The 14,831-nt window shown below is 45.9% G+C and overlaps 1 protein-coding gene across 2 annotated transcripts in view; it reads right to left on the bottom strand.

The window, feature by feature from the left end:
• TNR (tenascin R) overlaps nucleotides 1–14,831 on the bottom strand; it is a 306,854-nt gene that overhangs the window by 18,523 nt on the left and 273,500 nt on the right. For both annotated transcript variants that reach the window (XM_069981701.1, XM_069981702.1), the window contains exons 16-20: nucleotides 9,885–10,015; nucleotides 9,551–9,683; nucleotides 3,264–3,415; nucleotides 2,631–2,727; nucleotides 328–489 (exon numbers count right to left, since the gene is read on the bottom strand). In XM_069981701.1, the coding sequence (XP_069837802.1) occupies nucleotides 328–489; nucleotides 2,631–2,727; nucleotides 3,264–3,415; nucleotides 9,551–9,683; nucleotides 9,885–10,015 (675 nt within the window). The remainder of the gene's footprint in view (nucleotides 1–327; nucleotides 490–2,630; nucleotides 2,728–3,263; nucleotides 3,416–9,550; nucleotides 9,684–9,884; nucleotides 10,016–14,831) is intronic.

The following is a 14,831-nucleotide window of genomic DNA, read 5'->3' on the forward strand; positions in this document are numbered from 1 at the left end:
ATACAGGTCCTATAAAATAACAATGATACAAGCTATCAGCTCACACTTAAAGGGGATTTTTTTTAGTCAATTGGTTTTAGAAACTTCCTCTGGACAGTTCCTGACATAGACAGAGGTGGCAGCAGAGAGCACTGTGTCAGACTGGGGAGAATACACCACTTCATGCAGGACATACGGCAGCTGATAAGTACTGGAAGACTGGAGATTTATAAATAGTAGTAAATAACAAATCTTTTTAACTTCCGGACACTAATTGATTTGGAAGTTTTTTTTTTTGCTTGAGTGCCCCTTTAAGAGCCCCAGGACTACATGACATTGCGGTTATACCTGCTGTTCCGTTGTAGTCCCCGATGCGCAGCTTGTACATGCTTCGTGGATCCCCCACATAAAACTTGTTGTAATAGGCGTAGACGGCCTCCGACCCGTCCCGCATGTCGATCCTGAGCTCGTAGCGTCCCTGTGAGGTGACCTGGTGGAGGGTATCCAGCCCTGCGGGGGGGACACAGTCATACAGTCATCTCTATGGCAGACACATAATACAGATGTCACATCCCCAGAAATAGTAAGAATAATAAAACGGCGGTGTTATTAATCCTGAGGAAGCGTCTCCGCAGAGCAGTCACATTAATAATCTGCGTCTTCGGCTTTACCATCGCCGGCTTATAAAGAAGGAAAGAAGTAATTACAGCCGATGTGGCATCTGACGGCCTCATTCCTGTCACAGAACAATATTCCCTTCTCCCCATCGTCTCTCCGAGCCGCAGGTCACATAAGTTTACTACAAATTGAGTGGAAAATACCTTAAAGGTGAAATGCTCTGAGAATTATTCATCTGGATAGAGGGAGGTAACCAGGATATTGATGTGCACACTCCTCCTCCTCACCTGATAGGTCGGTCACATATGGTCACCAGTCATATTGATGTGCACACTCCTCCTCACCTGATAGGTCGTTACATATGGTCACCATTATATTGATGTGCACACTCCTCCTCACCTGATAGGTCGGTTACATATGGTCACCATTATATTGATGTGCACACTCCTCCTCCTTAGAACAGCTGCATTATCTATTAGATAGGCGCTCTGCTGGTATAGACAGGTGGAGTAAACCAACCAGGAGTCACAGCCGGACTACCAGGCGTCCCGATCCGGACACCAATAACCCAGGTAAAAACTATTTACAGACAGATATATAACTAGAGTCGGAGAAATCTCTGTTATTGGTCAGTACAGACCGGAGGCGACAAGAAAAGGAGGCAGAAACCCCAGGAGACATAAGAGGGAAGCGTCAGGTATTCTGGAAGCCATCAGCATTTCCCATCTCACCAGCAGGCGGTATATAATAACGTAGCTGTCAGAGGGCAGGAAAGTGTAGAGCAGGTTGTGGAGTCCATACAATGCTCTGCGGCTCCATGTGGTGAGGGTATTGTCAGGACTATGACGGCTCCGCAGCGGGGGATAGCCTCATCTCTCTAGGGTTACAGATGTAAAGAGGTGGCATCTTACTGCTTCACTTATAATTGTCAGTGGGTCAAGCCATTTCCTTTTGCACATAACACATAGAAGCATATATATATATATATATATATATATATATATATATACAGCTATATAAGTCTTCAGGTGTTCCTATAACTATGTGCAGTGCAGGAAAATGGCGGCTGAGGAAAGCCGTCACCATCACTGCAGCAATTGTCCTGGTATCTATATTACTGCACCTACAGACCATGTGATCGCCCCAATATCGGAGCTCTGTATTAGAAGTCTCCGACCTTAATGATGGAATTCTGTTATCAGGGCATCAACCAATATGGCCGCTCTGCGGGTTATAGATGACCAGCAAGGTAGAGAACCAGATGATCCTGCAATGGGCCCAGTCTCTATACAGGGATGGTGAACCTTGACCCTCCAGCACACAAGACTACAACTCCCATCATGCCTGCACAGCCGGAGGTTCCCCATCCCTCATCTACACCATAACCGGTTTATAAGGTCTTTTTCCCCGATTCGACCATTTAATGTGATGCCATGTGCTAATGTTACAATGTTACAACACTACAATGCTACAATGTTACAAACACTACAATGCTACAATGTTACAAACACTACAATGCTACAATGTTACAAACACTACAATGCTACAATATTACAAACACTACAACGCTACAATGTTACAAACACTACAATGCTACAATATTACAAACACTACAATGCTACAATGTTACAAACACTACAACACTACAATGTTACAACACTACAATGCTACAATGCTACAACACTACAATGCTACAATCACTACAACACTACAATGTTACAACACTACAATGCTACAATATTACAAACACTACAATGCTACAATGTTACAAACACTACAACACTACAATGTTACAACACTACAATGCTACAATATTACAAACACTACAATGCTACAATGTTACAAACACTACAACACTACAATGTTACAACACTACAATGCTACAATATTACAAACACTACAATGCTACAATGTTACTAAACCACTTATCTTCTCTGTAGAATCTTTTTTTACCTATTTAATATATATATATATATAGCATGACACCTAGGCATCACCTGGAGCTCTATAATATCACCTCTCATGTCACTCACCCAACCAGAACTCATCCTCCAGGTTCCCGAACCCCACGCGGTAGTCGGCCCACTTGCGGAAGAAATCAGTCAGTCCATTCTGACGCCTCTGAAAAACCTGAAATAAATAGAAAACGTATTTGCAGATATAACATTTTGTAGCAAGCTGTATAGATGGGCTGGCGGTGCCTGGTATCTGGGGGATATAGGAGGCGGCATATTCCATGGACTATTACTAGGGAGATAATGAAAGGATCCTCTATACTGTACATTAAAGGGGAACTCCAGCAAAACATTTCTGCCAGACCAACTGGTGTCAGAAAGTTATATAGATTTCTAATTTACTTCTATATAAAAATCTCCAGTCTTCCAGTACTTATCTGCTGCTGTATGTCCTGCAGGAAGTGGTGTATTCTCTCCAGTCTGACACAGCGCTCTCTGCTGCCACCTCTGTCCATGTCAGGAACTGTCCAGGGCAGGAGAGGTTTTCTATAGGGATTTGCTGCTGCTCTGGACAGTTCCTGATATGGACTACCCCTTTAATGTGTACATTAAAAAAGTCAATCAAGTCCAGCCAATGGAGGAGAGAAGATGGATGAAAGGATGGGGGGTGGGGTGGGAGTGAAATGGTTTTTCAAGATTTTTAAAACTCACGATCCATCCTCCATCATCGGTGGTCATGTCACAGAATACGGGCACGCTCTGAGTCTGGTCGCCATTGATGTAGATGGTGTATACGCCACTCTGAGTGTCCCCATTTAGTAGATGTTGGGCGCAGTCCTGTGGGTAAGCGAACACTCTTCCTCCTGAGAAGACAGAAAGGAAGAATAACGTCTCCAGATGTATAATGACACCACACAAATAAAGATGGCGCACACTCCGCATCCCTGATGATTTATCTGAAGGATAGAGGATAGCCCCCCATGTAACATCCTGGAATAGAGGATAGCCCCCCATGTAACATCCTGGAATAGAGGATAGCCCTCCATGTAACATCCTGGAATAGAGGATAGCCCTCCATGTAACATCCTGGAATAGAGGATATCCCCCCATGTAACATCCTGGAATAGAGGATAGCCCCCCATGTAAAATCCTGGAATAGAGGATAGCCCTCCATGTAACATCCTGGAATAGAGGATAGCCCCCCATGTAACATCCTGGAATAGAGGATATCCCCCCATGTAACATCCTGGAATAGAGGATAGCCCTCCATGTAACATCCTGGAATAGAGGATAGCCCCCCATGTAACATCCTGGAATAGAGGATAGCCCTCCATGTAACATCCTGGAATAGAGGATAGCCCCCCATGTAACATCCTGGGATAGAGGATAGCCCCCCATGTAACATCCTGGAATAGAGGATAGCTCCCCATGTAACATCCAGGAATAGAGGATAGCCCCCCATGTAACATTCTGGAATAGAGGATAGCTCCCCATGTAACATCCAGGAATAGAGGATAGCGCCCCCATGTAACATCCTGGAATAGAGGATAGCTCCCCATGTAACATCCAGGAATAGAGGATAGCCCCCCATGTAACATTCTGGAATAGAGGATAGCCCCCCATGTAACATCCAGGAATAGAGGATAGCTCCCCATGTAACATCCTGGAATAGAGGATAGCTCCCCATGTAACATTCTGGAATAGAGGATAGCTCCCCATGTAACATCCAGGAATAGAGGATAGCGCCCCCATGTAACATCCTGGAATAGAGGATAGCTCCCCATGTAACATCCAGGAATAGAGGATAGCCCCCCATGTAACATCCTGGAATAGAGGATAGCCCCCCATGTAACATCCAGGAATAGAGGATAGCTCCCCATGTAACATCCTGGAATAGAGGATAGCTCCCCATGTAACATTCTGGAATAGAGGATAGCTCCCCATGTAACATCCTGGAATAGAGGATAGCCCCCCATGTAACATCCTGGAATAGAGGATAGCCCCCCCATGTAAAATCCTGGAATAGAGGATAGCCCCCATGTAACATTCTGGAATAGAGGATAGCTTCCCATGTAACATCCAGGAATAGAGGATAGCTCCCCATGTAACATCCAGGAATAGAGGATAGCCCCCCATGTAACATTCTGGAATAGAGGATAGCTCCCCATGTAACATCCAGGAATAGAGGATAGCGCCCCCATGTAACATCCTGGAATAGAGGATAGCTCCCCATGTAACATCCAGGAATAGAGGATAGCCCCCCATGTAACATTCTGGAATAGAGGATAGCCCCCCATGTAACATCCAGGAATAGAGGATAGCTCCCCATGTAACATCCTGGAATAGAGGATAGCTCCCCATGTAACATTCTGGAATAGAGGATAGCTCCCCATGTAACATCCAGGAATAGAGGATAGCGCCCCCATGTAACATCCTGGAATAGAGGATAGCTCCCCATGTAACATCCAGGAATAGAGGATAGCCCCCCATGTAACATTCTGGAATAGAGGATAGCCCCCCATGTAACATCCAGGAATAGAGGATAGCTCCCCATGTAACATCCTGGAATAGAGGATAGCTCCCCATGTAACATTCTGGAATAGAGAATAGCTCCCCATGTAACATCCTGGAATAGAGGATAGCCCCCCATGTAACATCCTGGAATAGAGGATAGCCCCCCCCATGTAAAATCCTGGAATAGAGGATAGCCCCCATGTAACATTCTGGAATAGAGGATAGCTTCCCATGTAACATCCAGGAATAGAGGATAGCTCCCCATGTAACATCCTGGAATAGAGGATAGCTCCCCATGTAACATCCTGGAATAGAGGATAGCCCCCCCATGTAAAATCCTGGAATAGAGGATAGCCCCCCATGTAACATCCTGGAATAGAGGATAGCCCCCCATGTAACATCCTGGAATAGAGGATAGCCCCCCCCCATGTAAAATCCTGGAATAGAGGGTAGCCCCCCATGTAACATCCTGGAATAGAGGATAGCCCCCCATGTAACATCCTGGAATAGAGGATAGCCCCCCATGTAAAATCCTGGAATAGAGGATAGCTCCCCATGTAACATCCTGGAATAGAGGATAGCTCCCCATGTAAAATCATGGAATAGAGGATAGCCCCCCATGTAAAATCCTGGAATAGAGGATAGCCCCCCATGTAACATCCTGGAATAGAGGATAGCTCCCCATGTAAAATCATGGAATAGAGGATAGCCCCCCATGTAAAACCCTGGAATAGAGGGTAGCCCCCCATGTAACATCCTGGAATAGAGGATATCCCCCCATGTAACATCCTGGAATAGAGGATAGCCCCCCATGTAAAATCCTGGAATAGAGGATAGCCCCCCATGTAAAATCCTGGAATAGAGGATAGCCCTCCATGTAAAATCATGGAATAGAGGATAGCCCCCCCATGTAACATCCTGGAATAGAGGATAGCCCCCCATGTAACATCCTGGAATAGAGGATAGCCCCCCATGTAAAATCCTGGAATAGAGGATAACCCCCCATGTAACATCCTGGAATAGAGGATAGCCCCCCATGTAACATCCTGGAATAGAGGATAGCCCCCCATGTAACATCCTGGAATAGAGGATAGCCCCCCATGTGATATCCTGGAATAGAGGATAGCCCCCCCATGTAACATCCTGGAATAGAGGATAGCCCCCATGTAACATCCAGGAATAGAGGATAGCTCCCCATGTAACATCCTGGAATAGAGGATAGCCCCCCATGTAACATCCTGGAATAGAGGATAGCTCCCCATGTAACATCCAGGAATAGAGGATAGCTCCCCATGTAACATCCAGGAATAGAGGATAGCCCCCCATGTAAAATCCTGGAATAGAGGATAGCCCCCCATGTAAAATCCTGGAATAGAGGATAGCCCCCATGTAAAATCCTGGAATAGAGGATAGCCCCCATGTAAAATCCTGGAATAGAGGATAGCTCCCCATGTAACATCCTGGAATGTCCTTTTAAAGGGAATGGCTCATCAGTAAATAACCGATTTCTTGAATTTATTTTTCATGTTAAACATTTGCTTTTAATTTTGGTGATTTTTGTTTTCTGATCGATTACTTTATTATGTTCTGTATATTATAATATAATCCTCAAGTTTTGCAGTTTTCATTCTGACCCCTAAGCCTAATAATAAGCTGTCACTTTCAGTTGTGTAGAGAAAACCTCTCTGTAGTCTCCTCCTTATCATCACAGTGACTGGTGACGGCAGGTAGATAAGATGGGATCAGGTCATTTACAATAGGTGATAGACACAGATCTCTCTCTCCCCCTCCCTGCACAATCATATCTGCACAGATCACAGAGCATGTCCAGAACCCTGCACCATAGAGATAAATACACTCATCTCCAATCTATTGTTTCCTATGTCCATGGGGTTTGCTGTAAAGCATAGCTAATGCAAAAAGCTCAGGCAATATGGCTGCCCCCAAAATGCACAAACTAAATAAATAAAAACTATGCTGATTCAGTATCTGACTCAAATTAGTTAAAAAAAAAACACACAATGACACATTCCCTGCCAAAAATGTTTTTCTTTCAAATTAACTAGTGTCAGAAAGTTATACAGATTTGTAAATGTCTCTATTTAAAACTCTCCAGTCTTCCAGTACTTATCAGCTGCTGTATGTCCTGCAGGAAGTGATGTATTCTCTCCAGTCTGACACCGTGCTCTCTGCTGCCACCTCTGTCCATGTCAGGAACTGTCCAGAGCAGCAGCAAATTCCCATAGAAAACCTCTCCTGCTCTGGACAGTTTCTGACATGGACAGAGGTGGCAGCAGAGAGCACTGTGTCAGACTAGAGAGGATACACCACTTCCTGCAGGACATACAGCAGCTGATAATTACTGGAAGACTGGAGAGTTTGTAATAGAAGTAAATACATTTCTGTGTAACTGTCTGACATCAGCTGGTAAAGCAATGCTCGCAGGCATAAATCATGATCAAAATCTGGAAGCAGGTGTAGATTTTGTGCGCTGGGCGCAGATTCGGGCGCCCAGCCGGCTGGATTCCCTAAGAGGTGTGTGCCTCTTAGTGTATCCTGCAGGGGAAAGGGGCGGGGCCTAATATACGACCGGCGTACTTGTACACCGGTCTTCGTAAACTCCCCCCCCCCCTAAATAGTACATATATACATAGACCAACAAACACAACAATCCCTGGACTCAGGGAGAACAGCAAAAAAATCCAATGGAGTACTTAGTTACGAGTCTAAAAACGCGGGAATAGCCAGATATCCCTCTCTCCAGAGAAGGAAGCCCGTCGCCAAGGGGCGCCTCCTAGTGGGGAGAGCACCAAACCACCCTGATACGTGGTCCCTCAGGTTTTTTCGCTGTTCTCCCTGAGCTCAGTGATTGTTGTGTTTTGTTGGTCTATTACTCATTGCCCCCGGTAGCCAGAATCCTGCTCCACACTGACGAGGGGCAAAAACCCCGAAACTGCAGTCTGTGGATGGATGCCCGGCCTTGGTAACCCTTGTCTTATGTCGTTATACTCGCCACAGAGTTAGACTTTGACTCACAGGGGCCACCCTGGTGTTTCCCTATTTAGGTCCCAAAGCTCGCAACAGAGTGAGGACCTGAGGGACCACGTATCAGGGTGGTTTGGTGCTCTCCCCAATAGGAGGCGCCCCTTGGCAATGGGCTTCCTTCTCTGGAGAGAGGGATATCTGGCTATTCCCGTGTTTTGAGACTCGTAACTGAGGCTCCACGGACCCTTCTTTGCATATACATATACAGTGTATATATATATATATATATATATATATTATATAGTATATATGGGATCAGTTTTTATGACATAGGTAGGGTATATAGGTAAGGTGTACAAATAGGTATATAAGTAAGTATATAGGTAGGTATGTGTGTATGGTATATAGTTGGGTATATAAATAGGTACTGTACATAATTCTTTTATAGGACAGAAATTCCAAAATTTACCAATATGCCTGAAGTGACTGTACACCCCCTCCCATACTGCGCACCCCCTCCCATACTGAGCACCCCCTCCCATACTGAGCACCCCCTCCCATACTGCGCACCCCCTCCCATACTGCGCACCCCCTCCCATACTGCGCACCCCCTCCCATACTGAGCACCCCCTCCCATACTGCGCACCCCCTCCCATACTGCGCACCCCCTCCCATACTACACCCCCCTCCCATACTGAGCACCCCCTCCCATACTGCGCACCCCCTCCCATACTGCGCACCCCCTCCCATACTGCGCACCCCCTCCCATACTGAGCACCCCCTCCCATACTGAGCACCCCCTCCCATACTGCGCACCCCCTCCCATACTGCACACCCCCTCCCATACTGCGCACCCCCTCCCATACTGAGCACCCCCTCCCATACTGCGCACCCCCTCCCATACTGCGCACCCCCTCCCATACTACACCCCCCTCCCATACTGAGCACCCCCTCCCATACTGCGCACCCCCTCCCATACTGCGCACCCCCTCCCATACTATGCACCCCCTCCCATACTGCGCACCCCCTCCCATACTGAGCACCCCCTCCCATACTGCGCACCCCCTCCCATACTGTACACCCCCTCCATACTGTGCACCCCCCTCCCATACTGAGCACCCCCTCCCATACTGCGCACCCCCCTCCCATACTGCGCACCCCCCTCCCATACTGCGCACCCCCTCCCATACTGCACACCCCCTCCCATACTGCGCACCCCCTCCCATACTGCGCACCCCCTCCCATACTGAGCACCCCCTCCCATACTGCGCACCCCCCTCCCATACTGCGCACCCCCTCCCATACTGCGCACCCCCTCCCATACTACACACCCCCTCCCATACTGCACACCCCCTCCCATACTGCGCACCCCCTCCACGTCTTTGCACGTTAGATTCGCTTCTCCTTAGGGAACGTTCTTCAGAACAGACTTGGCAGCTGCATTATACACGTCTCCGCAGACAGATGATTTATCGTTTACGCCATTGAGAAACACTGACCTGTGGTGAACATGGTATGAGCGATGGAGCTGCGCTCTCCATCCTGAACTGACAGGATAGTGACATTGTATTCGGTGCTCTCCAGGAGACCCTCCAGACGGATCCAAGTGTCTTCTGCATCCACAATCAGCTCCTAACACAACAGAAGACGGCCATACAGTCACAGGAGCAGAGAGATTCTGATAACACCTTAAAGGGGTTCTCCGGGCTTAAAGACATGCATAGAATACAGATATATTGCTCAAATGCTTTTATGAATTTTTCTGCTAATCGATAAAGTTGCATCTGAAATCCCCATGTGCCCCCTGACCTCTAGACTGTCAGTGACCCTTACCTTCCTGGAGCCATTCGTGGACTTGTATGTCAGAATGTAATTCTCGATGGGAGACACGGGCGGCTGCCAGGAGATGAGGGCGCTGGTCCGGGACACCTCGCTGGCTGTAAAGTTTGAGGGAGGATCCAAGTCTGAAGTGAGAGGAAAGAACAAAAACTTTTCATTATGTCATTTACTTTACATTGAGTTTCACCTTTGGGCCATTAACATTGAGTTGTGTTTTTTGACATGGGAAAAACTTTTTTTTCTGCCTGTAGGTGCAAAATAGGAAAGTTATAATGGTCGCCGTCACCTCCAGTCACATTCATTAGGGGAATATACCCAACCGCCATATGGATAACTGACCCCCTCTCCTACAGCAAACTTGACTCCCCCTCTTCCCTTCATGCTTTTGTGCCAACCTGAAATATGCCCCCACCCCGAGCATGTGGATGGAACTCTGTGCCAAGCCCTAAGTGTGGTGTCCCACTGCTAGTGTTCTATTCTATCCTATCCTCTTCTGCCTTTCTTGTGCACACACTCGTCCCCACCAATCACAGGCAGGCACACAAAGTCCCCTGTAGGAGGAGTCACTGGTGGAGGAAGGGCAGTCAGTTCTACCCAGATTCTCAGTGAGAGAAGACACAAAGAAAACCATTCCTGCAATAGCTAAGCCAGGACCTGGCTTATGCCAGGACCCTTGTCAGGGACAGAGTAGTTTAGTCTAGCCACCAAAGTGAGCAGATGCGGACAGAGACCAATGCTTCTTCTATACAAACTACTATATTCACTATGCAGTGCTAAACACTAACAAGGGAGAATTGTCACGAAGGAACACCCTGACCCACACGAGGAACACATCTAGAAAGTTTAGGACAGTATCCTGAAGGAATAGGAACTGGCCTAAGTATGGCAAAGCAACCAATATATAAGGGTCTACGTATACTACTGCGCAGTGCAGGTAACTGAGAAGACTCGGACACCTAGCTACACCCAGATAACCACGGCTGGGGCTCGTCCTACCCCACTGGGATGGGTTCTATGCTACTAGAGGGCAGAAGGCGGTCAGACAGTGTCTAAACGTGAGTATCACTTAACTAAAGATATCTCTTTAGGTCCCGTCAGAGTACAAGACTGCATTGGGTTTGGGCTCCTCTGGCAAACTCCTCTCCTCTCTACTCTTCTCTACAAGCACTACTACAACTCCTTTATACAGTAGCTTCAGATATATGGGACAAGTTCTATCCCAATACTTTCCTGCTCTCCCAGATTCTTTTTTATGTCACTAATACAAAGCACATTGTAAAGAGTTGATTTGCTTTCTGTCTAAAATACACCCGTCCCCCCCCCCATCCCCACGGCAGCCATTTAGCCAGAGCAATCTCAGCCGCAGTCATTTGACGCCATTAGTTTCGATGCCACTCGGCGCAGAGCGCTCCCGATGTATTTATGCAGAACATATGTCATTTGGCTGTCAATCACGGCAGAACAAGGTAGTTTAAGTGTCGCTTATCATCAGTCTATCTCTATATATTGTCAATTTTTCATCTGTTATGTGTCAGGAATCTGGCAGGAGTCAGCCGCGAGCAGGGAAGGCGTCCTCTTCTGCATTTCCATCATCTCCTCCGTGGCCGGAGCGCTGCAAACTTTTCCGCGGGAATAATCCTGATGAACGTCATCCTTATTTTCCACCTGACGTTACTTGAGAAATCGCCCTCATCACGTTGCATAAAGCCCTCGATAATTGCCCAATTTATCGCTTTCTTTTTGCCCCATTGGAAAGGAATGATGCGATCGGAGCCCATTCCGTAGCCGCGCAATGAGAAGCAATGTGCTCCGGTCCATTGAATGGATTAGCATAGCATTAATAGTGTGGAGCTCGGCAGCCGCTTGCTCAGGTCTCCGAGGTGTCTTTTCCACATATAGGAGATAGATTCTTGTGCCGGAGAACTTCCTTGGTCCATTACAAGGTATTATGAATGCTGACAGGTCTACAATTCCCCCAGCTGCTGAAATCCCTGCATTATTCAGTCGGCTTCTCCTCTCCGCTCACTGGGTTTCACCATTGCCTCTGACTTTAAGTGACACCGTATTGTACGAGGTGAGCGGGTCAGACTGATATACTTAACGGATGGGATCTACCGCCCTAAAAGTCTTCGTGTGTTGCATCATTAATGCTAACAAGGCCATTAAGCTAAAGAGCGCCACCAGAAAAAGTCACGCCGAGAAGATGGTGATAAGAGCCGGAACACGAATCAAAATCCGAAACCGGGTCCCCAAGCTGTCGTGTCCCATTTATAGCACCGGTGGCCAAGGGGCATCAGGACATAAGACTTATATCCTTGCATTGACTACAGCTATGGGCCTGCTCCTAGTAACATTCTTAAAGGGGTACTCCAGAGTGTGGGGGGAGAGGGGTTACTGGGGACACTGTTTGTGATTCCTTCAATATCTAAGGCCCATTTAACCAGCACGTCCACCATAGCACGGCAGCTACGTCCCATCCCATCTGGTTTGTGCTTAGTGGGAATATCATTTGGTTTTCAGCAGGACAATGACCCCAAACACCAGATTAACCCCTTCTCACCGCTGAGAGTTTTGCTTTATTTGTTATGTTTTTTCCCCTCCTTTTTGGTCTCTATGATCCGTAACGTTTTATCCATCTACCGACCTTTAGGAGTTATCACTTCTTGTACATTTTAGAGCACCGCTCATTTTACCATATATTGTACTGGGGGAAAATATTTTTGAGGTAAATTTAAAAAAAAAGCAATTGTGCCATTCTATGAGGTGCTGACTGTGCGGTAAAACAAGACGGTAACAGCGACAGATCACAGCGAGAACTGGTCCATATAGTTTTGTAAATGATGTAATAACATGTTCTGTCTCATTCCCCATAGACTCATCCCTTAAAATAAAAAATGATGTCCGTTATTTTGCTGTTTGGCCGCCGGTCAGTGCAGTGACGGCTATCAGTCCGTTATTCTAGGTCAGGTGACTGATCGCTCTTTAATTAATTGTCTTTAATTGAAAAGTCCATTGAATTTAATAGTAAAAACGGTGAAAGGACAGTAAAAAAAGAAAAACTGTGTGTGACCAACTAAAAAACGTCCGCTGTTTGCAAAAGACGTCCGAAAAAAATTGACATGATCATTATTTCGATATCCGCGCAGACATTGTCCGTCATTTTATACACTGTTTGCACTGGGCGGCCGTCATTCTATTGGCTTCAATGCATTGCTTAGAGATCAGCTACATTGCGTCAATAACGGACGTCTTTTTAAACAGCAAAAGCAGACGCCTTTTCTCGACATTGTGTGTACATAACCTAACACAGACTAAGGTCAGGTTTACACATTGTAAGACACCGGCTGTTCTGTGTCCCGGTCGTGTCACAGAATGGCCGGTGTCAGTGAAGTTTATCCCAGTCGGTACTGCAGTACTGGCCGGATAAACTTCTATTTTGGTGAATTGGGATGCGGGCGCACGTGGATCCAATTAACCATAGCACACAATGGAGCATGCGGCCAGAGTGGTACTCTCCACTGTGTGATCTGTCAGGCTTGTGCGGCCGTTTTTCAATGAAAAGCACATGACATGTCAGTTTTCGCTGTAGCCGCTAGGGATTCCGGCCGAAGTGTAGACTATGTGTATGTATATATGTACTATGTGTATACACTCAGGATTCCATTCATTTTCAATTTAAAGTATTTTTTAATACTTTAATACTTTCAAATTGCAACAACGGCTGTGATTAATTTAAAAAATACGTTGTGTGAACATGGCCTGTTTTTTTCTGTCGCGAGGACCTGCTGCTTTTTATTGCTTTTTTATTGGGACTATTTGACAACTTTTTTTATTAATACAAAAGGACAAAAAATGCAATTCAGGGTATTAGTTTTTTTTTTTTTTAATCACTGTGCAGAATAAAATAGATTATATTTTACTCGTTCAGATATTTCCGCACTACGAATAATCTTCCCATGTCTTATACTGTATACTACAATACTTTTTTATTACTGTAATGTTTCCAATCTACTATTACTACCTGCTGTAATAATACATCTAACATGGCTGCCATGGCAAAGGATTCTATAGGGACCCTAGCTGCCATGTCATACGGGACCTGTCATGTGACATATTGGGTTATAGCTCGCACTGCTCAGAACTGCTCTATAATGTCCTACATGCTGCTGCTCCTTCTAAGGGTGGTATTACACGAAGCGATTATCGTTCGAATAATCGTTCAATCGGTCGTATTTGAACGATTATCTTTAAGTGTAATAGTAGACAACGATTAAACGACGAACGATTGGTCGCTGGTCGTTTAATAGGTTTTGAATCTATTTTTATCGTTTGTCTTTTACACATCGTTCGCACATCGTTCGTTTGAATAAGATGTCGTTAGCCGTTCCCTGTTCATTCGCAAATTGAAAGGGGAGTGTTCTTGAATTTTGTTGCTCCAATATAACCGATAATCTTTCCGTGTAGTAAAACGAACGATTATTAGGCAACCGCTATTGCGATCGTTGGAGATCGTTTATCGTTAATCGTTAATTGAAAAAAATCGCTTTGTGTAATACCACCCTTGAGAGTGTGATATAAGGAAATAGGATAGTAGAATGTCCTTTTCTGTGTATGTGCACTGTATGGGAAACATCATAGCTGCCAGACTCTACCCAATAGCTCAATCATAACTAAAAATTAGAGATGGAGCCTACTGAGGGGAAAACTGGAGAAAAATTCTATATACAAGGTGTAAGATGTCCAGACATAGTGCTGCTCCTCATGTACACACACCCGGCAGCTTAGCTTGTTAAATTGTCAGCGACCACTTATAAGTAACAATAAGTTCTGCAGCCACAGCGCCACCTAGAGGTAATAAAACTGTGAACTCCTTACACTAGTAATCTCATTGTAATGTCTGATCATGAGAGGGAATGCAAATTAACAATACAAAGCCCGCCC

This window comes from Dendropsophus ebraccatus, chromosome 8, assembly GCF_027789765.1.
Source record: "Dendropsophus ebraccatus isolate aDenEbr1 chromosome 8, aDenEbr1.pat, whole genome shotgun sequence".
Taxonomy (NCBI): Eukaryota; Metazoa; Chordata; class Amphibia; order Anura; family Hylidae; genus Dendropsophus; species Dendropsophus ebraccatus.